This window comes from Miniopterus natalensis, chromosome 6 (assembly GCF_054644295.1).
Source record: "Miniopterus natalensis isolate mMinNat1 chromosome 6, mMinNat1.hap1, whole genome shotgun sequence".
Lineage (NCBI taxonomy): Eukaryota > Metazoa > Chordata > Mammalia > Chiroptera > Miniopteridae > Miniopterus > Miniopterus natalensis.
Window position 1 is genome coordinate 31,867,851 of NC_142086.1, and position 23,945 is coordinate 31,891,795.

Sequence of the window (23,945 nt, forward strand, 5' to 3'; positions counted from 1 at the left end):
TAGACAGCCATTTTTCCCTTCTGAAAATAAAGAGAAGCAAAATAGGTTGATTTAATGTAGCTCCAAATTATTTCTTCTTTAAACTACACGTGTCTTCTATATAATATTTGAATATTTAATGGTCTTTTAAACAACTTTAATTTCTAGAGAATCAGATTTTCCCTGTTATAGGAGATAGTCATCAGGTGTGACAAAGGGATGTGTCCAATCGTCTTTAGTCCATGGATTTATATTACTGTCTTCATAGAATCCACAAGCATCCCTCCCAGCCCTTCACTCTGCCGCCTTCTTCCACAGATCTAACCCTCACCCCCAAATCACTGAGGTCACTGATCCTTCCCTGCCTCTGACAGGTGATAAGGGAGTTGCTGGGGAGAAACAACAACGAATTACAGCACTGGGACCAATCCTCGGGTTTGAATTCCTAGACTGTAAGCTGTGCTAACCTCTTACTGATCAGTCCGGTATTCCTCAGAATCACTACCATTTTTATTCTGGCTGGAAGTGCAGATTTAAGACATATACATAAAACACCTTGAGTAGAGGAGTAGGAAATCATTTATTTAAATCTTGAACAATAACAGGTAAGCATTTTGTTGATAGGGATACACTTGATTGGAATGTGAATTTCAAGTGTGGCTGTCAAAACGAAGTTCTCAAACCAACAGGTTATAAAGAGTAAGTTTTAAAAAGGAAACCACACAATTAAGTGTATAATCTGACTTAATATGTACATATTTCCTATATGTAACATTTAAATTTCAGCTAGAACTTTAAATGCCATACACAAATCACCACGCATTGATACTGTTTCCGGTAGGTTACAGAATAAGGTTAATCCATTTTGTGGCGACTTTTTGAGTTAATAAAATTAAAGTGTGATAAAAGTTGCTTTTTATAAAACATTTATTTTTCATTTGGATGATATAGTTAGAAGTACTGACTCTTCTGATGCAGAAGTCCCAGATGCAACCTGTTACACCTCCAGACAAAGCTTGCTCAGTTTCACTACCGGAAGACAACTCTGTTGGAGATATCTTTAAACAAAATGCTCTCACTCTTCCTATTTCCTTTTTTGTCCTTCACAATCCTCTCACTACCAGGCCTAACCAAAGCAATGGTGACAAAATCAAATATCTAAACAAACAGCTATTTCTAGACTAAATTCTTACAATGCATTCAAAAGTCAAACAGAAATGCTGCTTGGAATTTTTGCTATTATTAACAATGACCATTAGCACAAAAATGTAGAACTGAATGTAATATTTTCATTTTTGGGTACTGATCTAAAGAGTGTCTGAAATATAGAAATAACAAATTAGAGGAAGAAAAGTAGTTTAAGAGTAAGAGTGGCCTCAGGAGCTTAGGAGGATGTATGTTGTCAACTGTTCACCATAATAAATAGTTTTCCTGGCGTGGGCACTCCACTCCTTCTTTTCGATTGTGTTTTCATTTCATTTTTTCCCCTCCTCATTATTAAGAACATAATTTCACTGCATAAAATTCTGGAATTATATAAAAATATAAAGATGTTTTGAAAACATCTATACACAGTCATTGGTGATGGTTCCTAATTACATATACAAGTTTTAATCTACACTGGTTAACATTATAACAAAATAACCTAAACATTCTTCATAAATATAATTTTAAAGGGTGAATTATATGGATATCCCAACATTTACATAACTATTCCCTTGCTATGAACACTTAGGCTGTTTTCAACTTTTCTCAATTATAAAGTGATAACATGTAGATATCTTTGATCATGTACATTTTAATTTTTAAAGACAGAACCTTAGAACGTTTTGAGCCTAGAAAAGTAAGCTCATAACTAGGTAAAAGTTAGGGAAGATTCATAAGGTCCTTTTGATAGTTTGATGGTAAAACCAATTTATTCTTCTACCAGTCATGTGTGATTGTTACCATTGCAAAGACTTAAAAAACACAGAGTATATTTAGTTTATAATTTCTGTTTACTTTGATACTTGATCGATATTTTAATGGCCTACTCTAATGTTTAAATTTGAATTTCTTTAACAAATAATTATAAAAAAATTACAACCTTTGTTTGCCATATGTATTTCTTCTCTTGGTTACTGGCTTTTTATGTCCTTTGTCCCACTATCTATCATATTATTTTATTTACCCCTCATTGATTTGTATGAGCTTTTTATATATCAGGATAGTAAACCTCTCTATATTATAATTGTTAAAATACTTGTTTTCCCAGTCTAATTTACTTTTCTAATTATTTTATGGTAGAGATTTTACCTCTGCTTTTCTGGTTTTAATCTCCTATTGAATAACTAAAATTTAATTACTATAATAAAAGATCATTAATCAAGGGATTCTTAAAAGGATCCTATCCTTCCTGCCACTGCCTTACATGAATTCCTTTCTTTGTTACTCCTGCATCTTTAGCTACCCACTTCATTAAGTGAGGATGACAAAAGAGAAAGCGATGCAAAAGTGAACTAGTAAAACAGAGGAAATGGGGTGTGGACAGAATTTACTGCACAACATTGAAATTCATTTACACAGAGGTAGCTGCAGCAGCTGGGAAGCAGGGACCGTGCCTTTAAGTCACAGGGCAGCTGATGGGTGTAATTCTGTTCCTTCATCCTTGTTTTAGGTGACACACAGTTTTCTAGTATTACACTTGCTTTCAGAACTTTAGAATACATTGTCTTTTTTTCATTTCAGCTCCTTTCAAAACACAAAAGCTGGGCACCTGTATTACCAGCGTATTAATCTAAGAATTTTTTCATAAGTTCTTTAATGCTAGTAGCTGATGAGTATGTTTTTAACAAACTGGAATCCTGGTGCTCTAGAGATTTAAATACGACATTTGATTCTTTTATGTCTACCTACTCACCAACTATTCCCAGGCCTCTGCTTCCTAAAAAGCATAAATGCTATTCTTTATTTCGCTGACAAAATTTACAGAATTCTTTAGCACTCACAATGGATGCTAATGACTACCATAAGGAGTAGAGACTGAATTTGCAATTTCAACAGAAAATTCTGAGAGAAAAAGTCCAAAAAGTAAAGTAGTCAAAAGCCTGTCTCAGCATGCTCGGCAATTACCAATAATAATCAGGGAATCATTCTATTTTAGTCACTCCTCATTTTATCCACACCTTTTAAAGAGTGGTTTTTCATAAAAGCTTTAATAAGATTCATTATGATGGAAATGGCAAAACATTTGGTAAGAAATTTCAAACCCAGCCAGGCTATTATTAAAAACGGGACAAGAGAAAACCTCACCAATTACTAACAAGATGAGATTTCTGACAATCCCAGAGATAATCAAAGTCAATTTTATGATATTTCTAACAAGATTTTACTTAATGAATTTTCATATCTGAACAAGATAGATACATGTATTATAGGAATGATGAGATGGGCTCTTAGAGGGTCAACATTTCTCTCTAAATGCATGAAAATTAATAAACGGCACTTATAAAACTCATCACAAAAAATATAATATTCTAAGTATATTTTCTTTTCTACTAACTATTGTCTTCATTCTTCTTTTCATAATTTGTGAACTTAACAAAATCTAAAGTCTTTAAAAAACAGCCTTACAGAATGTTATTCAGGAGTTATCCATCACAGAAACATTCACACACATCTATGTGTAACTTACATGATAAGTATACATTATTTATGTTCGTCTGTTTTCTAGTATCTGAACCATTGTCCCTTTTAAATAATAAACAAAAACTTATGTGGGAAATGTAGTATGAGAGCAATACAGTCATTTTCTGCTTATCCAGAAGCCCCAATCTACAGGAATTTAGGGAGAAACGCAAAGCGAAAAAGAAAAGTTCTCCCAACTTATCTATGGATTCAATGCAACCCCAGTCAAAATTCCAGCAAGTTGTTTTATGGATATCATCAAACTGATTCTAAAGTCTCTAGAGACAGAAGACCACAGTAGACAACATGATACTGAAGGAGAGGAATGAAACTGGAGAACTGACACTACCTGACATCAAGACTTACTATAAAACTACAGTAATCAAGACCATGTGGTGTTGGTAACGTAGAGCCAACTACATCAATGCAGCATAACAGAGCCCAGAAATAGACCCATAGAAAAACAGTCAACTGATATTTGATAAAGGAGCAAGGTAATACAATGGAGCAGAGATAGTCTTTTCAACAAATAGTGCTGAATCAACTGGGCATCCTCACACAAAAGAATGAATCTACACACAGACTATACACTTTCACAAAAATTAGCTCAACATGGATCAGAAACCTAAATGCAAAATCATCAAACTCCTAGAAGATAATGACAGAATATATAGATGACCTTGGGTTTGGTTGGATCACTTTTTAAATGCAACACCAAAGGCATGATTCATGAGATAAATAATTGATGACATCATTAACATCATTTGCTCTCGAAAGACACTATCAAGAAAATAAAGGAAAAGCCACAGATTACAAGAAAATTTCTGTAAAGGACACACATCTAATAAAGGACTTTTATCCAAAAGATACAAAGAACTCTTAAAACTCAACAATAAGAAAACTAACAACTGGATTAAAAAGAGGGCTAAAGACCTTAACAGAAACTTCATCCAAGATACAGAGATGGCAAATAAACACGAGAAAATGCTGCACATCGTATGTCATGAGGAAAATATAAAGCAACAATGAGATACCACTGTATACCTTTTTGGCCAAAATCCAAAACACTGACACCACCGAATGCTGATGAGGCTGTGGAGCCACGGGAACTCTCATTGGTTGGTAGTGGGAATGCAAAACAGTTACAGAATCTTTAGAAGGCCGTTTGGTGGTTTCTTACAAACTAAACATACTCTTACCATATAATTCAGTACTCATACTCCTTGGTATTTACCCAAAGGAGTTGAAAACTTTTGTCCACACAAAAACCTGCACACAGATGTTTATCAGAATTATTATTAATTGACAAAACTTAGCAGCAACCAAGATATCCTTCAGTAGATAAATGAATAAATAAAATGTGCTACATCCAAACAATGAAATATTATTTAGTACGGAAACAAAATAATCCAAGTCAAGACATGAAAAGCCATGGAGGAATCTTAAATGTATATTAGTAAGTGAAAGAAGCCAATCTGAAAAGGGTATATATCATACAATTCCAACTATATGACATTCTGGAATAGGCAAAACTATAAAGACTGCAAAAAGAGCAATGGTTGCTGGGGACTGGGGTGGAGGGAGATGAAAAGGCAGAACGCAGAAGATGGGGCAGTGAAAATAATCCACATGATACTACAACGGATATGTATCACTGTATATTTGTCCAAACTCATACAATGAGCAACACCAAAAGTGAACACTAATGTAAACTATGGGCTATGGATGGTAATGAGATGCCAATATAGACTTGTCAATTATAATGAATGTACCACTTTCGTGGGGGATATTGATAATTGGGCAGCCTATGCATGTACGGGGACAGGAGGTGCATGAGAAATCTCTGCATGGTCCCCTCAATTTTTCTGCCCTAAAAGCTCTAAAACTGCTCTGAAAGTCTTAAAATACAAAAACAACACAGAACAAAACAGATCAAAACCACCACCAACAAAAAGTCCTCTCAATAGGGAGATGGGGGGAATGAAGGAGATGTAGGCACCTTCCTGCTTTTACTAAGAACAAGGATGTGTGTTTGTGTGTAGAGTGAGGTTCACTATTTTAAATTATTCATGTTCCACTAATAAGCTCTGGAATTTTTTAGATACCACAAATTAGAAGTAATGAAGAATAGGAAAGCTGAAGTGTACCTGAAGAAATACTGACTGGATTAAGTCAATAAAATTGCCTATAGAGTCTACTTTAAAGAAGTGCAAACAGCCCCACAAGTGGAATAGCCCCAAGGGCACAGCTCCATTAAAATGTTAAACACTGTTAACTACACTGAGCTATACTGCTTCTCCTTGAAGTGCCTTTTATGAGAAGGACATAAGCTCCAGGTTCCATAACCCTGAAAATTCTTTGAAGTTTCACATTTTACTTTAAACATTTCTATGAATTTTGCATCCTGATCCAAAACCTATGTGATTTTAATTTAAATCTGAGGCTCCCCTCTTTTTGTGCAACCTCCCCTTAAATCTTGTAGCAAAATGTAAGCTTCGAGAAGTGTGTCCTGTTGATTGCAGTTGCAGTGGCTTCTTATACCCTTTGGTTCACTCAGCTGCATAGCCAATTTTGAGAAGTCAGGGAAGGGTGACATATAATTCAGAAATATTTCCATAAAAATGGCTGAGAAACAAGAATATCCTGAGAATTAAAGGAATAAACTTCAGTCGCTGAAAAATGCCCTCATGTGAAACCCCTAATGCTCCAAAATACCAGGTACAGCTGGTTTGAATAAGCAATCACTGTTTAGTTACTACTTTAGAGAATACTTAATCATTTCAATTTACATATGTAGAAAATAGGACTTGTAAGCTCAACTAAACTATTTAGTCCTTCAAATGTAATATCAGTTGACATGTTGGCAACTTCACATTTTCTCTGAGTTTTAAACATAGAAGATGGTTTTCAAGTACATTATTTTAATGTGGCCATGTAATGAAATCATAACCATGTATAGATATTGATACATTTAAAAAAATACAACCAACTGCTTGCTAAGCTAATATAGCCTTGGTGTCTAATTCTTCTTGAAGAATGATAGGTAACAGGATCTAAAAGGAAAAAAAAACTTCCAAAAAAATCTAATATTTAATATACAGCAATATTTACTTAGGAGTCTTAAGTAACACTATATTAAAAAAATTTTAATGACAACTAACACTGCCCACTGTGTACCAGCAGCACTGTTCCAGTGGCTCACAGGTTAACTCATCTCAACCCTCAGAGGCAGGGTTTCGCAGACAGGGTCCCTGATGCACAGGGGTAAATAACCAACGCAAGGCACACAGACACTAAGTGGCAAAACTAGAACATGAACCCAGGTTTATGGACTCCAGGGACCACAGCTTTAAGGAAAGTACAGTTAGGGACAGTGTCACCACTGAATACTAAGTAAAAACAAAACAGTAACCCTTCTCAACAGCATACTATGTGTCACACCATGCAGGCGCCTGACTGGCATGAGCCAGGAGCGGCCTCTGCCTCCAGGAGCTCACAGTCCGGCGCCGGAGGGAGGAGGGCTCAGTACAAGAATTAAGTGCTTGCTTCTCCTCAACTACTATATATTCAAACTGTTTTGCGGAATAGATAACAAGTATCTTCAGGGTCTCATAACATCACATAACACTTGGACAAGGCAGTGTTTCGCTTCGTTAATCACATACTAATGCAGAAAATGCTACTATTTTGCACAGAGAGCTCTAAGAAAATCCGTAAACTGAATGCAATTAAATGGCAAACATGAACCTGTGGCTCTGGACTGCTTACTGTCATCCCTCACTATACCTGTGTGGCACAGTGGGGGAAGCGAGGACGATGGCAGGTGGTTAGAATGATTCTCCCTGGGTGGCGCTGTCCCGGGGGTTGCAGGATGTTTCCCATCTCTGGGCCCGCCCGCTAAATACCAGCAGTTTCCCCCACCCATCAGTCATCCTGAAAACCAAAAACGTCCCCACGTATTTCTGAACACAGTCAGGAGGCAGACGTGCCCTTGTGGAGCCTCATGTCCTACACGGTGAATGTCTATTGCTAGTCCTGGGTTTCACCTTGGCTGTTATCTTCGTCATCACTGCTCCAGCACAGGCCCTAGCACTGTGGCTGGAATCTAAGTCACGTGAAAAAGGCAACACTCTTCTAAAAACACTTCAAAGACCCTGATCTGCACACACAAACTCTTTCCTAAAGACTAGGAATACTATGAACCCTTTCTTTACACTCATTATTATTAGAAAAAACAAGAATTAGATGATACGTTGTTTTTAATTAGCATTATGTATTTTAAGTGATGACAGCAACATTAGGAGAACATAAATAAAAATAAAAGACAAGTACTTCCCTTGACCTATGGCCACACCCATTGTTATTCTTTTATGGCAATTCATTTAGATTTTAAATACTGTTTTAAAAAAACATAATTTTTAGAACCAAATGAATTAATCCGGGTTCATATACTAGGTCTGTCTGTCAACATTATTATTTTGTATGTAAATCTTTATTTTGCTTGTGATTTTATGTATTTGGTGAATAATACATTCTATGAACGTAATTGCTAAGAACTATTAAGACTGCCCTTTACACACAAGCAAAATGAAACAAAATTCTGACTAGCAGCAGACACCTTTTCTAAGCTCTGATCTCACTGTAGTCAGAGAGGGATGTGATCCTCCCAGTCATGCCCTGGGATTCCTTTGAGGGCTCGCATCGGATCCAATTATCCTAGAAATTCTGACAGATCGAAAACACAGGAAATGGCACAATTTGAAGCAAAATCTAAAATATCTTCTAGTTAAAATCATAAAATAGCCTATATCAAGACAGGCGACCAATACACTGTATTATAGATTTATAAGTTCTATTTGCTTCTGTAAGATTAGCATTAAATATACTTAACTTGTAATAAAACAATCTATACGTTTAGTATGCCACTGTTAATAAACTCCAGTTGTGAGATAGCACCATGGTAACAGGAATGTACAAACAGCTCGATCCTCTGTGACATGATGGAAGCATTACTAATTTTTTGAAAATCTTTTTTATTTATTGACTTTAGAGAGAAGAAAGGAGAGAGAGAAAGAGAAAGAGAAAGAAAGAGAGCGAGCGAGTGCACGAGACACGGACCTGTTCTCTTATTTATGCATTCAGTGGCTGCTTCTGTTGTGTGCCCAGACCAGGGGCTGACCCTGCAACCTTGGCATGTTGGGACAATGCTCTAACTAACTGAGCAACCTGTCCAGGGCAAAGCATTACTAATTTAAAGAATGCAATATGCATAAGAGAGGCAGAAAGATTTCACAATATAATCATCAACCTATTCATAAAAGGAGAGAAAGATGAGTATTTGAAAAAGCAGATAAAAAAATGAATTATTCTGCTGATCAATGACTGACAGTTACTCCTAGAATTCAGGAAATGAAATGGTTTTAAAATGAATGAACAAATGAATGAGGCAACAGAATGAGTATAAAAACATAGAAGAGAAAAATTCCAGTAGAAGAACTATGATGTCAAAAGGACCTTGTGTTTATATATGTTTATCATCTCGGCTGTAAGACAGAACTGGATAAAACCTGTAATATGATGTACTGTACATATATATTGTCTTCAGACTGGAACAGAGATTAAAAAGATATGTAAGACCAGGTCACCACCCTCCAAGAACGAGTGAGCAATGCATGCGTGTGTTTATTATTTCATTTAGTAAATATCACTGAGTGGGTTCAGTGCCAGGGAACACAAAGATAGTGAGACACTGGCCCTAGCCTTACGAATTAACAGTCCTCTAACAGAACTAACAATTCAGTGCTAGCTACTGAAATAGAAGTACATACACGGTGTTATGGGAGCACAAAGTCAGAAATATTTCTGACAGTTATTCAGGAAGAACTGATGCTTATATCTATACTTAAATGTAGGTTTTACTAAATGGCAGCGATTTACAAAATATTATAAAATCCACAATCTGTTTAACTGACTAGAGGCAGGTCAGTGCACACAAAGACATTTTATTGAAATATGATTCAACTTAAAAACAAATAATTACAAGTTCTTTAAATGTCTCCAATATCTAACTGCCATAGGAATGTACAGAAATAACTGCTTGTAGTGAAAGCCTATGAAAGGATACTGCTGACTGCCAAATAAACCACTGAGGGACTTTTGGGACAATAATGTCTGAAAGTACCATTCTTTCTTTTGCATAAAAAGGAGATTAATGTAAAAATCTCTCAGGTCCCTTGAAAGCTCACAGGTGTGCCAGGGGGAACAAAACATGTATGGCCGTGACAGTGGGAAAAGATCAGGGAAAACCACTCGAGTCGCCTTCGAGCATTCTGTTCATTTCACGTTACGGGCGATTCCTTTCACTTGTCAGGGCTGCTTCTGAAAGAGAGCTCGGGCTTCCACACACTTCAGTGGAAAACAGGCCGAGACTGTAGCTTTCCTCCAAATCCTACAGGGAAATACTGTTTCCCCCAAGCAGTAAAGATACAAAATTCTTAAAGGAATTACTCTTAAGGCCCCACCCCCCTCCCTGACATAAATCACTGAAAGAAGAAAATCCATTTAGTAAAGAAAACTGAAATGCCTTTTTCCCAGCTGGAAAACATAACCACCTAAGTCACCTGAGCTATCTGAGCTGCTGTATGCTTCTCAAACACTGTTCTGCCATTCCCCATTACTCGTGCATTCAATAAACATTCTTTAAATGCTTAGAGTGCCCTAGACCTGGGGACTGCAGTCTTCTTCTTAAGGGCCAGATATTAAATATTTTAGGCTTTGCAAGCAAAGATGCAAAGTCAGGGAAATTATGTAGGTACTTACAAAATCACTTAAATATATAACCATTTAAAACGTAAAATCGTTCTTGGCTCACAGAAAAACAAACAAAACAGGCCATAGTCTGCTGATTCCACTGCTAGATCACATTCAAATATCCAGACAAAGCTAAGATCATTAGGCTATTAAATCTAAATGAAAGATCTTTTTGCACCAAGACCTAGCTTCTTCCATTAAAAGCCTGCAGGAATGATCTCATAAAGCTCTGTCCAGCAGAATTAGCTCTGGATAACAGATACTTCTATTATACCTACCTTCATTAGATATTTCAATACCTAGAGAAAATGTTCTCTATCTGCAGAGTTTAATATGGTAGCCATGACACAAGTGGCTACTGAGCATTTAAAATATGTCAAGTGTGTCTCAGGAATGAAATTTTAAAATTTTATTAAATTTTAATTATTTTAAATTTACATTTGAATAGCCACATATGTTCTCTGCACCAAGTGATTTCCTACCAGAGAGACAGATGCATATGGCAAGTACAACCTGATGTCATTACACATTATAGTCACTCCACCTACATGGCAAATGGGTTTCATGTTACCTGCCAAATCCTAATGAATTGCAGTGGAGGTCCCACAGGGCTGTGTAAGCCAAGTCTGAAGTCAGCGGGCATGAGTGCCGTGATTGATTAGCCATGTCTGCCCTGAGCCAGGAGGGAGGGGGGCACCTTCACATGGTGGTATTTGCAGGCCCTTTCATACCATTCATTGTCATTTTGCTGACATTGAGAGCACAAAAGTTCTGAGCATAATCTGAATTTCATGTACCTTACTGTACAGAGACTAGCTTGATACCTAGAGTCTAGCTCTCTTGATCATTACATTTCTGGCCTGTAAATTACTCGGTTGGCATTCTGGCTCAGTGACTAGTCCCTTGTGAGCCTGGTTACATAAACTCCAACTGGGCAGTAGTATCCATTCTCAGTGAAAGTCAGTTTTATGAGTCAGCAACACTGATAAGCAAAGCACAGATTATGGTAAATGCACAAAGGTAAGTCTTGTGTGACCTCTTAGTACCCAACAGAAGGCTGGCTTCCCTGGGAAGTAAGTAACTTTGTCAGACATTTCTTTTAGACTCCAACAAAGACTATTTTTAATCAGTTTCATCATTTCCAATTTTAGTAATTTTCTTTTTAAAACTCTCCCTCACAGATCGGCTATTGCTAGTCTTAGATAACGCATAGTTCTGTACGGAAGCTCTCACCATCTCTCATTGTGAAGTTCAAAACCAGCAAGAGTGTACTCTGAGTCCAGAGTTCTATGAATTCATCGTCCTGCCAACATCACTTCCATCTGCACCTTCCCGTTAATGCCTGAGTCTTCCGTTCCAAAACACGCTCGGAAAGACCCCATTTGTGACAGCAGCATTTCTTCTTCACGTCCACACACCACCCTAATTAGACCCGTGTCTTCTAGTTTTACCTTCCGAACATTGGCCAGCCGAGTCATCATCAGGGACTCCTCTCGGTCGTCGTCGTCGTCCAAGTCCAGCATCGGCATTCCGAAGGGGTCGATGATGCTGCAGCACCTGGAGCCTTCATCTCTTGGATCAAAGGGGTCCACAATTATGGGCTCTGTTCCTTTTATTTCACAGCGACAGAAGGGGCAGCCCTGGCCATCTGACTCCTGAACAAACACACACAAAAAATGTGCTCATTGGTCTTTGTTCAAATAAAACAGTCCTGGGAGGGGCCAAAGTTTTATAAGTAACAAATCAAGTTGCTAAAAGGTTTTAGGCTAATCAGAGGGGGTGGAAGAAGAGGTAGTGGGAGTAGAACAGAAAGCCTAAATATATGATAAACTTTCAGTATTTCAAATTTCAAAATTTTAAAGAAAAATTTCTTTTAAAAAAAGTTTGATTTGCCAAAAAATAAAAGAGCCTAACCTAATTTTCCTGAATGTTCACTTATAATTTTAATGTATCAAAACTTTAATCCTGCAGAAAACTAGAAACTGAATCATGTCCCTCTTTACCAAAAGGCACCAGTGCTAATTAAACATTTATAAAAGAAACAGTTTGACAAAAGTTCACTATAAAGTAATAGTAGCAATTAGAACAATCCATTTTCAAATCCATTCTGGAAAAGTTCCTGTGCATATAACTATGGCAAAATATTGCCATTTTAGTTGCCTTGGTCTTTTAAAATATTGATCTATAAGTAATCGGTGGGGGGAAAATAAAGTATATCTATATTCAGAAGCCATAATCTGTTCCGAGAGCCTGTGTGCTGACACAGCTCACGTGGAATATAACACTATGTGACATAGTAAGCTTCGCCCCTCATCTTTCAAACTAGATGCTTCAGAAAGATCTGTGCAGATATTTTTGGGACAGAAATTTATTTATTGGCAATTATTAAAGGTTTTATTCAAAGTCTCCCAATTCCATTTTCAAAAGAAACTGCCCTAAAAAGTCACAATTGCCAGGCAAATAAAACAAGACTGTTTTCTTGCCCTGTTGATTATGCTGCCTTAAAAAGATAAATGGCATAGGATATCCACCACCATATTTTTTTGTCTGCATTATACCCTGACTTTAGTAGTGTCATTTAAAAAACAGTAAAAATCATAAAATCATGTAAAGGCAGAAATGAGATGAATTAGAACCATTTTAGAGATGAGACAAGGGATGCAAAGGAAACTGACATCTTTAAGGAAACCATTCAGTATTTAACTCAAAACTGCCCCATGCCCTTGGTGTGATGGGAAACTGGTGATCTAGAGACATGCCCATCAGCAGTAGAGTAACTCTCACTCTCCTCTCATGGGACAATGACTGAACATCCCTCTGTGGCAGATCCTGTGGTAGGTAGTTTATTCTTTCCCAAGTGTCACTCAGATTAACAAACTGAACATCTACATTGCCACAGAAATTGTCAAAATAAAGGAAAACAAACACTCTTTGGGTTGGTTAATGAAAAGAAATTGCAACATTCCCTTATTTATCTACTGTTACATAATTTGGGAAAGAAACTTGGAATGGTACAATAGTTGAACTAAAGTGCTGGGGAAAAAACAGACATGTTAATACAAAATCCTCTGACATGTATTGCCACACATGCTCAGGTCTGGTGGGCTTCGAGGCATCTTAAATATTTGCTCCACATTTTACGGATGATAAAACGGAGACTTAAATCTTCTATCTTACATTGATATTTTCTAATATGGAAGTAAATATTTAAGCAAAACTAAACCTTTCTCCTATGTTTCAATAATAAGAACATTAAGTTTAAGTGCATATTCAATATATGTTGTCATGTGGATAAAATCCCCTTATTATAAAAGTCAGAAGGGATCCATATTGTGTCCACTGCTGGAACTGTCTTGTAGATCTTCCTTAGATAATTTCCAAAAGGTAGTTCTAATACATAAGAGCAAGATGTGAAGAGCTGATGTTCCCTGTGCCCTCACCGTATGAAGGATGGGAAGCAGTACTCCGGCCCTAAGAGGACCCTTCACTCATTCATACATAAAAATGAAAAAATTACAGCCCAGCTAGTGTGGCTCAGAAGTTCAGTGTCAACACAGAAACTAAGAGCTCACTGGTTCGACTCCTGGTCCGGGCACATGCCCAGGTTATAGGCTCGATCCTCAGCAGGGGGGTGCAGGAGGCAGCCAATCAATGTCTCTCTCTCACTGATGTTTCTATCTCTCCTTCTCCCTTCCCGTCTCTCTGAAATCAGTAAAAAACGTATTACAGAGAATTTTCAACATATACAAAAGCAGAGAGAAAGTGTGATGGATCTGTATGCACCTGTCACCCAGTCTCAGCCATTATTAACTCACACCCGGTCCTGTTTCATCTGTGCTTTTGCTTACTCCCTCCACTCTTGGATTATTTGGAACTGCATCCTACACATTACATAAATTCATCTGTCAATGTTTTAGTATGTGTATCTAAAAATAGAAAATCTTTTAAGACCTAACTACAACACAATTATTACTAAAAATGAGTGCGCTCAGTCTAAAACATTAAAGTCATGAATGTTTGAGTGCACTGCCTAGAAGGTGAGCGCCAGCGTGCTCTGCTCCAAAGGCTTCTCGCAGAGCCTCCGGGGTCAGTTTGCGTGTTGCTTCGGTTAAGGGCGACTTCGAGTTCTGTATTCCACTTCCTAATACAGGATGACTGTAAAGGTGAAGTGTGGAAAGGGAAGGAGATGGAAGTCAGTAATAGCACCTGGACGGTACAAGAAAAAGGCTGGGACAGCTCATCTAAAGCCCAATTTAAATTTTGCTCCATCTCCTATCTGAAATGCAACACAAATTACTGATACGTGTTAGAGTCGCTGTTTTATGTATATATCACAAAGGATGTTTTCTGTTCAGCTTTATCTCTGTTGAGAATATTACTCACTAGATCAGAAAAACAGCTGCAATGTTAATCCTTTTTGATTTGCAAACAGATCACACTAAATGTGTCTTCTTAGCGGTATTTACTGTAATATGACTGCACCCATCACTCTTTCTCTGTAAACTGTCTACAGTCACATGCAAATTAAGGTTCATCATAAATTCTCAAATGCCACCTTGGTGCTCTGCCCTGGTTTCATTTAGATGGTTGACTGAATACACATGAGGGATGTCTTCAACAGGCATATAACTCATCAGCATTGTGCCTCAGTAACTAAAATAGTGTTTCTGTCAACATATACTTAATGCAAGTTCAAGGAGCATATGTTAAAGGAAGACCAATAACTAACTCCTTTTCTAGCCTCCAACATATTGAAATTCTGAGAATGTTAAGAGGAAGTACTTGGGACTCCACCATTCTAATCGACCCAGATTTCACTTCCTCAAATAAGAAATACTCCCCAAACAAAAGATACAGAAGTTATTGGTGAGTACTATGTTCAACTGAAACTTAACTATGTATATGCTCACAATAAAATAATTCAGATATAGGCCAATCATTAATACCATAAATCAGCGATTTCCAACCAGTATGCTGCAAGAATTTTTAAAACATGCAGTACCTCACTATGTCGTCAGGGGCTCTGACCTCTTTTCCCTTAGACTGTCAAATTTAAAAATGACAACAGCCGAACAATAGCCGGCTGGTGTGAATGAACAAAAATTATACCTGTCATTGAGTGTGTGTGTAAGATCGGCAAAAAAGATATTTTTTGATGTGCTGCAGAATTTTAGTGATTAGTTTGTGTGTTCCATGAGATGAAAAAGGTTGAAAATTGCTGTTGTAAGTTAATGATACTGAATAGAAATATAACTTTAGGTAACCTGAGAACAAATCAATGTTGACAGAAAAACAGAAAAAAAATTTAATTACCATTCGTTAATAACACCCTACGCAAAAATCCTAATAAATATTACCAGAATCGCATTATCATCATGTCAGTCACCTTCCATATTCTTTCTGTTTTAAATATTGTTCAGATGGATATTATCTCTTAAATACCTTCTTTTAATTTTTTTATGACAACCATGTAATACAATTTATCTGCTCTCAGGATGATTATTTGAAGACACACTTTAAGGTCAAACACTTCATCACATACACAATTTACATGGAGGGCCCGAGAGAAAACATAGGACTTCGTGAGTCTCATATTTGAATGCATTTCATATTTTTACTGTGCATGTGTTTTCTGTATCAGTCTAATTTATATTACCTTGTTATATTTCATGTAGATTTGAAGTTTCCATAAATCATTTTTCTAAACATGGAACAATTAGAAATAAGTAGATAACTAGATACATACATACATACACTGAGAGTAAACTGAGTCCATACTAAGCATTTTCAGAGCATAATATTTCCAACAGAAACTTAGTAACCTCTTGTTAAAATAAATAAAAGAATGAATGAGGATCATTAATAGTAATCTTAGACTAAATAACCCAGAGGGGGAGAGATCTTTGGTTCTGTTGCTCTTTTATGATGGGCAAAGCAGAAGACACTGGTGAATCTAGATGCAGAATTTCTGGTTTTAATTTGGGAGGCCCATGAAAACAGTGAATCAGAAAAGGAGCACAGACTTTCTGAATCAGGACAACTGCATTGGAATACTTCACCCACCAACTGCAGCTATGTGACACTGGGTAAGCCATTTCATTTTATTCGTAGGGTTTGGGAGAATGTAAATTTTAAGGGACATCTTAAAGACCGAGCAAAATAAAATATTTCAAAGCTTTCCAAAGTGCTATGTAAATTCCAGTTGGTATAATTACTATAAAAAATATTCTCAAGAACAAAGAAATATAGTAAGATAACAAAGGAAACATGTCTTAGCATCTGAAAAAAATTCTTAAGAATTCCATCTTATAATGAAATGAATTTAAAAGCTGGAGGCCTGATCAGGTGGCTCTGTTGGTTAGAGTGTCATCCCAATATACCAAGGTTTGCATGTTCACTCCCCAGTCAGGGCGCATACAAGAATCAATGAATTAATGCATAAATAAGTGGAACAACAAATTGGTGTTTCTCTCTCCTCTCTCTTTCTCTCTCTTCTTCTCTAAAATCAATAAAAAACAAAATAAAAACTGCAGAATTATAAGTATGTATAAATTAAGAATAATCAGAAATATGAGATATCTTCCTAAAGTAATACTATCAGTTACTAAATTTGAAATGATACTAACTAAAATTCCAGGCACTGTTGTAAGCACTATTCATATAGTAACTCGTTTAATCCTAAGAGATAGGTACAACTGTTAATCACATTTTACCAACAAGAAAATTGGGAGTTTACGTAATTTGGGGGAGGTCACACAGCTAAGCAGTACTGAATAAGAAATTACATCCCAGAAGTCTGCTTTAAAATCCTAATCTTTCATCATTACACTATCATTATGTTACACTATAATATCAGAATGCAGTAATTCCTCAATTTTGGATTCAAGGCCTAGGTTAAAATAAAGTTTAAAAATAGCTGCCTACTACTGATCATTCAAAAATGGAAAAAAATTTATTTTGTTCAAGCTGCAAGTTTCAAATTAAAGAAGCTACTATCATCAATAAATATTGTTTGTTCTAATTGAAAAGTTTCTATTTTTAATATGAAGATGCAAAACTTGTCCTAGTAATTATAGTATTCCTGGAGAAAGAGCTTTTCTTTCGAAAAATTTGTTGCTAGAATCCAATTTAAAACCTTAATGCATGAAGTTTATGAGAGTTTGCATTCTGAAGACATTTTATTCAATGGAGCAAACTTTTAAAACACCTATTATTAAAGGCCCTTGTTAGAGCCCACTGAAAAGGTTTCCCAAGTGCATCTGCTATTGTGCAGCAAGCACATCACAATACAGTGAGCGTCTATTCAGTGTAGTCACTAGATTCAGAGACGAGCTTTTGGCCTGCCAGATTTTATTTTTTCATACCTGTCTCATCCCTTTCATTCCTGTCATCTGTAGAATCATGAACTGGAGGTAGTTCATGATATCATTATAATATTTTTGGACAACTCAAGTAGCCCCTACATTATGCCCAAAGTGAAAAGGAGCTCGCTCCAACATTTTATTGCATTCAAAAAGACACAGCTTGTAACCAAGACATAAATACCAACTTATAACAGGCAGATATCATTTATAGTGCCAGGGTTACAAAATTTCACTGAGGCTAAAAAGTGGTTGCTCTTGAAGGAAGATATGGCAAAAGATTATTATTATATCTATTTTTAAAATATATCTTTATTGATTTCAGAGAAGAAGGAAGGGAGAGGGGGAGGGGGAGGAGGAGAGGGAGAGGGAGAAACATCAATGATGCCAGTCATTGATCGGCTGCCTCCTGCACGCCCCCGACTGGGGATCGAGCCCACAGCCTGGGCATGTGCCCTGACCTGGAATCAAACCAGGATCTCTGGGATCCTAGGTTGACACTCAACCGCTGAGCCATGCTGGCCGGGCGAAAGATTATTTCTTTTTTGTTTTTTTTTAAATATATCTTTATTGATTTCAGAGAGAGGAAAGGAGAGGGAGAGAGAGAGATAGAAACATCAATGATGAGAGAGCCATTGATCGAGCCCGCAACCCGGGCATGTGCCCTGACCGGGAATCGAACCCTGATCGCCTGGATCCTAGGTCGATGCTCAACCGCTGAGCCACGCCTGGCCGGGCAAGATTATTTCTTATTGACTTAAACGTGATGGTGTTGGCTACTCGCCTCTCCTAGAGAACCACACATTTTTCTTCCTCTGATAATTTATGGATGTCTAAATACAGGACACCCATAAATCTTTTAAATCACACGTCATATTAAAATCAGTGTGTGCTGATTTTCATCTACTGGCTTTTTTGTGAATTACTATTTTGAACACTCTTATATCTTCCCTTTAAATTATTCTGAAAAAGTATACCAAAGGAATAATTACAGGAAAAAACTAATTTTACTTTTAATTGAATTAAAGTTCTTAGTAGTAATGCAAAACAAGGCTGCAAATCCAACTGAAACACAAGTGTATCCATTTTTGTTTTGAAAGCAACATTTGAGGAACATGGTTTAGAGTTTGTGCCATTCATGAGCTCAGAAGCCATGTTCTAGATTCTGGAAAAAACACAGAATGAAAACAGTTCCTTACTTTACACTCTATGTGGTAACCCTGCAATATCACTGATGCATAATACACTACTATGGCAAGGAAGATGTGGAGGAATTTGCGGTGAGGAACAAGGTTTTGTTAAAATCCGTGGCATAGTGTGGGGGTGAAAGGAAACCCTCCAAGTTTTACTGCCTCAGGTAACAAAAAAATGCCACACCCAGCATGATATTGTTTCAAAGAATGCCTCTAGAGGCAATTATTCAACTTATTTAGTATTCTGTGCAAACTGTGCCTTGCTTATTCAATTTATTAAATAACACAGATGTTTCAGAAGGAAAAAAGTATCTGACACCTCTTCAGAGGCATGACTAATGGGCCATTATGACAGCAATTAAAGAGTAACCGCTCGCAGCCTGTAACAACTGACACTACTGCTGTGCCTTTCTTAGGGTTTCTGTTAATTACATAAAATTTAAGTCTCCAATGAATTTCAATTAAAGCAAAGTAGGGCATCAAATGGAAAGAAAAGCTGGTGAAGAATGACTTGCTAAAAGTTCACACAGGCATAATGTTTTATAGTCAGGGTTTAATCTTTCCTATTGGACTCTGACTGATTTATCAGAGCTTCTTGGCAGACATGCAGCCTTTAAAATCCTTTCTCTATCAGCATGCCCAACCAAGGTAATAGAAAGTAGCAAAAAATATCTCAGATTCATAATTAAATTTGAAGGATAACAGGATGTTCATTTCAACTAATTATTAATAGCATGCCTCTTTATAAAACTTACAGATTTCATTTTAACTTCTTGAGGCTAGGGGCTGTTTCTTAATGTTCTTAGCTCAGATATTAGCACTGAACTTGGGACACAGCAACTGCTAAAGGAATGTTTCCTAAATAAATAAATGAATAAGTGAATGACTAGATTTGAGATCTTGCAGAATGATGCATGAAACAATTCATGTCTGCTCCTACCAAACCAGTTAGGAGAAGCAAAATAACAAAATTATTCCTGTGCATAATTAAGTTTAAAACCTAACTTTTTCTCCACAGGAAAAAAAATCAAATAAGCATATAGAACAAAAGCGCTGGCTTTAAAGTCAGAAAATATGGACTCTAGCCCTGTACCATTTCGAATGAGAAAGTTGCAAAAGAGACATATTTTAACGACATGTACACATAACCAGAGACTTAATACTCATACATTTTCCTTTACATCTGTAGTTTAGATAGTGTTTGACAATATATTGCAAAACTATAGAAATGTTCAACAATTGTGTTCTTATATTAACCATCAATTAGGTTAAGTCCAATGAGCAGCTTTGAGGCTACAATGTGAGGATTTTAGCATAGCTAATGTTTTTCAACTGGATTAATTTTATGACTTATTTTTATTCAATAATGGGGGTATTTTGCAATCACATGTTTAATGATTGTCAAACACTGCTGTTCAAACAACAATATGAAAGCTGCCAAAACAGGATTTGTTGGTTAGCAGAAAGCACCAGTGTGAAATCTAAGACATTACAAGGGCTTTTCACAATTAATCTACACTATAAATGTCTTTTTATTTAATGTAATCGTAGCTCTCCTTTCCTTTACATATCCTCTAGCACGCAGTCATAAGAATTTACTAACTCCCAGTGTGCAGGTGGGTAGCACACTTGCTCAGTGAGGGACTGTGAAGGAGGTAAAGCAATCCACATCTAGAGAAGACACAGGTAGATATGTAAATGTTTACAATATGAATACAATGAAGAGCTTATGGGAACATACATCAGAAAAGTGTTTATTCATCACTAACTGTCCTGGGTGGGAAGAATTAAAAACTAATGCTGAAACAATTCCTTAGCATATTTTTCATTAATCCATATGCAAAATTCTATGATCAGATTAAGTAAGATCTTAATAACTTTAACCACTAGTGCCCTGAGTGTGATTTCATCTGATTATTATTTCAACCCCTGCATACTTTTGAATTTGTCACTTTTTGTTACTGCTCTACTTAGTAAACCACTACTTTATTACTACTTTCTTACACAGCTTCTCCTAAAATTTTGCTCAGACTGTTTTCGGTGCTTGGCAATGTCCTCAGTTTCTGAAAGTAAAACTGAGAAGTACTTCAGAGTAAAACAGAAACACCGAATGTTAAATTATGGGTATGACTGGGTGTATCCTCATATAAGCGCACTAGACCAACATCAAAAATCATTAAGTGAAGCAAGGAACTGATCAGTGACTAGCAGGGGGAACTGCACCATCTGCAGAACGCACAGTAATACACAGGCACGGCCCGCGGCCTACAGGGCAAAGAGTAACACAAGGCCAGTGCCAACTGGGAACAGCCCCGTGTCCCCTGCACGTGATATACCTACGGCAAATAGTTCGCAAACTTACTAAATAAAATATATAGTATTGGTGCTGAAATTTTAAAAGATGTATTTCTTTCAAGAAGTATACAGGAAGTAAAATAAAATCTTTTTTTGGTCCGTTTTATATCCAGCCATACTCTTTTATTCACCCGAGGCCACAGGTAGACAGCTATTTTGTACATTTTAAACAATAATCTTTATGAATTGAAGGTGTCTGCCAAACTAATGGGAGCTGAGGTCACAAAGATGCCAGGAGTTAGGAACGGCTCTGAAAAACCTCACTCAATTGTAATTAATTTCTTAGTTCTTCCTCTTTTTCTCCATTTCTTAAATATCCCCAAAGGAAGAAGGAGCCTCTTTCTATAAGATTGCAAACAGGAGAAAACCATTATATTTTATTGCCAAGTGAAGAGCTCATCAGGCATCGAGGACCCCCAGTCTGCATTGCCCTCCCTGACCCAAGGCCACCCTTCCCCAGGCAAGCGGAGGCTGGGCGGAGAGAAGATCCAGGACCCAGAGGGCTCAGGAACAGTGGAGGGGTGCCAATCACATAAGCAACTGCAATTTTTCAAAAAGGCTTGACATTTAATTATGTCCTTTCTAACTAAACCCCATCAACAACACTCACTTCAACACTGGCAGTGTTAAACAGCAGTTAAAAAATGGCCTGATCAAAATATTCTGAGAATCCTCCAAATACTCAAAATTGGAAATCTGTCCAAAGATCCGTTTTGAAATCTCACCCTTTATTACAGATAGATAAGTATAAGAAAGCCCTTGGGGAAACCAGTTGTTCTCTAGGTCTTACTCAAAACATTAAATCAATTTATACTTATTGAACATCTGCCTAGAGAGGGGAAGGTAGTTTATCTTCATTCTGCTTCTGTAATCTAAAAACTTTAATTTTAGATTAAATTAGTCCCCCGTTTCTGTGGGGACTATGAGTATTTGGGAGATGTTTCCTGTCTGATTTTCCCATATTAGCCTCACAGAGCAACCACAGACATACATGAGATGTGAGCCACACCTCCTCAGGAGAAGCAGGGTGGTTGAAACATCAACATATGATTTATGTACTGGAGTTTACTCTGCTTTAGAATCTGATCTACAGTAAATCCTGTAAATGTAGTTAATTGGTAATATGCATAAGTGACTTTTTGAAATCAACAGTGTTATAGAAGAACTACTTGTGACTAATATAAAGTTATATATGTAAAAGAAACAAAATATAAAACAAAGCAATAAAATCAAATTAAATAAAAGAAACTCAAACACATGAGATATTTTTAAACAACTATTCAAACAAAGCACTCATCAGTATTATTTCCTGAATCAAGACGAAAAAAACTGAAAAGACAGTGATAGGGAATATAAGGAAGATATTCACACTGCTAATTAAAGCTTAATTATTTTATACCTGCCACGCTGTAAGGCAAGAGGTGCACATCAAATGCCCACAAGGCTCAATCTTGACATCTTTATCATTCTCAGCACAGATTTTACAGAGCTGGAAAGTGGAGCCCATTTCACAATATAATTCATATTGTTCCTGGAATTTGGGGGGGAAAAAGTAATGTTAATGTATTTCTTGCATAAATTGTTAATACTGAATTTTCTCAAATACCATGACTTACAGTACATTCCCACACTTGATCCTGTCAGGATTATGTCGCCATTTGAAACATGTTTTAAATAGATAATGATGATTTGGTCTATAAAATATGTTTTTTGAAAAATTTAAGCTTTTATCAGCAGTTGTATAAGCTCCTTTACTACTTTGGATTATTTAATGCTTTGTACTATTCCTTTAGGACGGGACTTGCAAGAGTCACAGTGACACAAAAGAACAAACTTATGGTTGTAAAAAGCAATATAATTAATTTTATTTTCTTTGTAAATGCCACATACTCATTTAATTTTATTGGCAAATTACAAAAGTATATGAATAAACAGATTCTGGCTGAACATTAAATTTTATTTCTTAGATACCTATAGAAATTCCAGAATGGGAGAAAAGCATTTGCCAAGCCATTCCAGCCCACATTTATCGTGTTATATAATCTCCAAAGCATAATAAGATATATTAAATTTAAAAAAATTTGAGGCTCAATAAGTTTAAATTTTCCTCAAATTCTGTATTAAATCTCTAACTAAATCGCATACTCTTTTCCCAATCCTAATCACTTCAGCAACCAAAAATTGTCTTATCAAAACTCCTTCTCTTGATTTACTATAGTTTAGAACCTTCTGACATGGTAAAATTTTCATTGTTCAAATACTGAAAAGATCTGTCACAAAGGAGATAGAAATATACTGGTGAATGTAAGGAAAATACCAAAAAAAAATAAATAAAATAAGTGCTATTTAATAAGGATACACAAAAAAAGAATTATAGAGATAAAATTTGTTTAAATAAGACAATGTTCTAATCTAGAAGGTGCCCATGTACCTAGTACTGGGTATGATAAATAAATGACAATACTTAATCCCTAACCTACTAAAAGATCTTACAGTCTTGGTGAGAAAAAAAATACATATATATACACATAATAGATACACATATATACACATACATATCCATATGTAAGTTATCTCTACC

The 23,945-nt window shown here is 36.4% G+C and overlaps 1 protein-coding gene across 1 annotated transcript in view; it reads right to left on the reverse strand.

The window, feature by feature from the left end:
• CBLB (Cbl proto-oncogene B) overlaps positions 1 to 23,945 on the reverse strand; it is a 192,615-nt gene that overhangs the window by 50,155 nt on the left and 118,515 nt on the right. Inside the window, exons 10-11 of the mRNA XM_087818138.1 lie at positions 22,764 to 22,895; positions 11,907 to 12,110 (exon numbers count right to left, since the gene is read on the reverse strand). Of these exons, the coding sequence (XP_087674264.1) occupies positions 11,907 to 12,110; positions 22,764 to 22,895 (336 nt within the window). The remainder of the gene's footprint in view (positions 1 to 11,906; positions 12,111 to 22,763; positions 22,896 to 23,945) is intronic.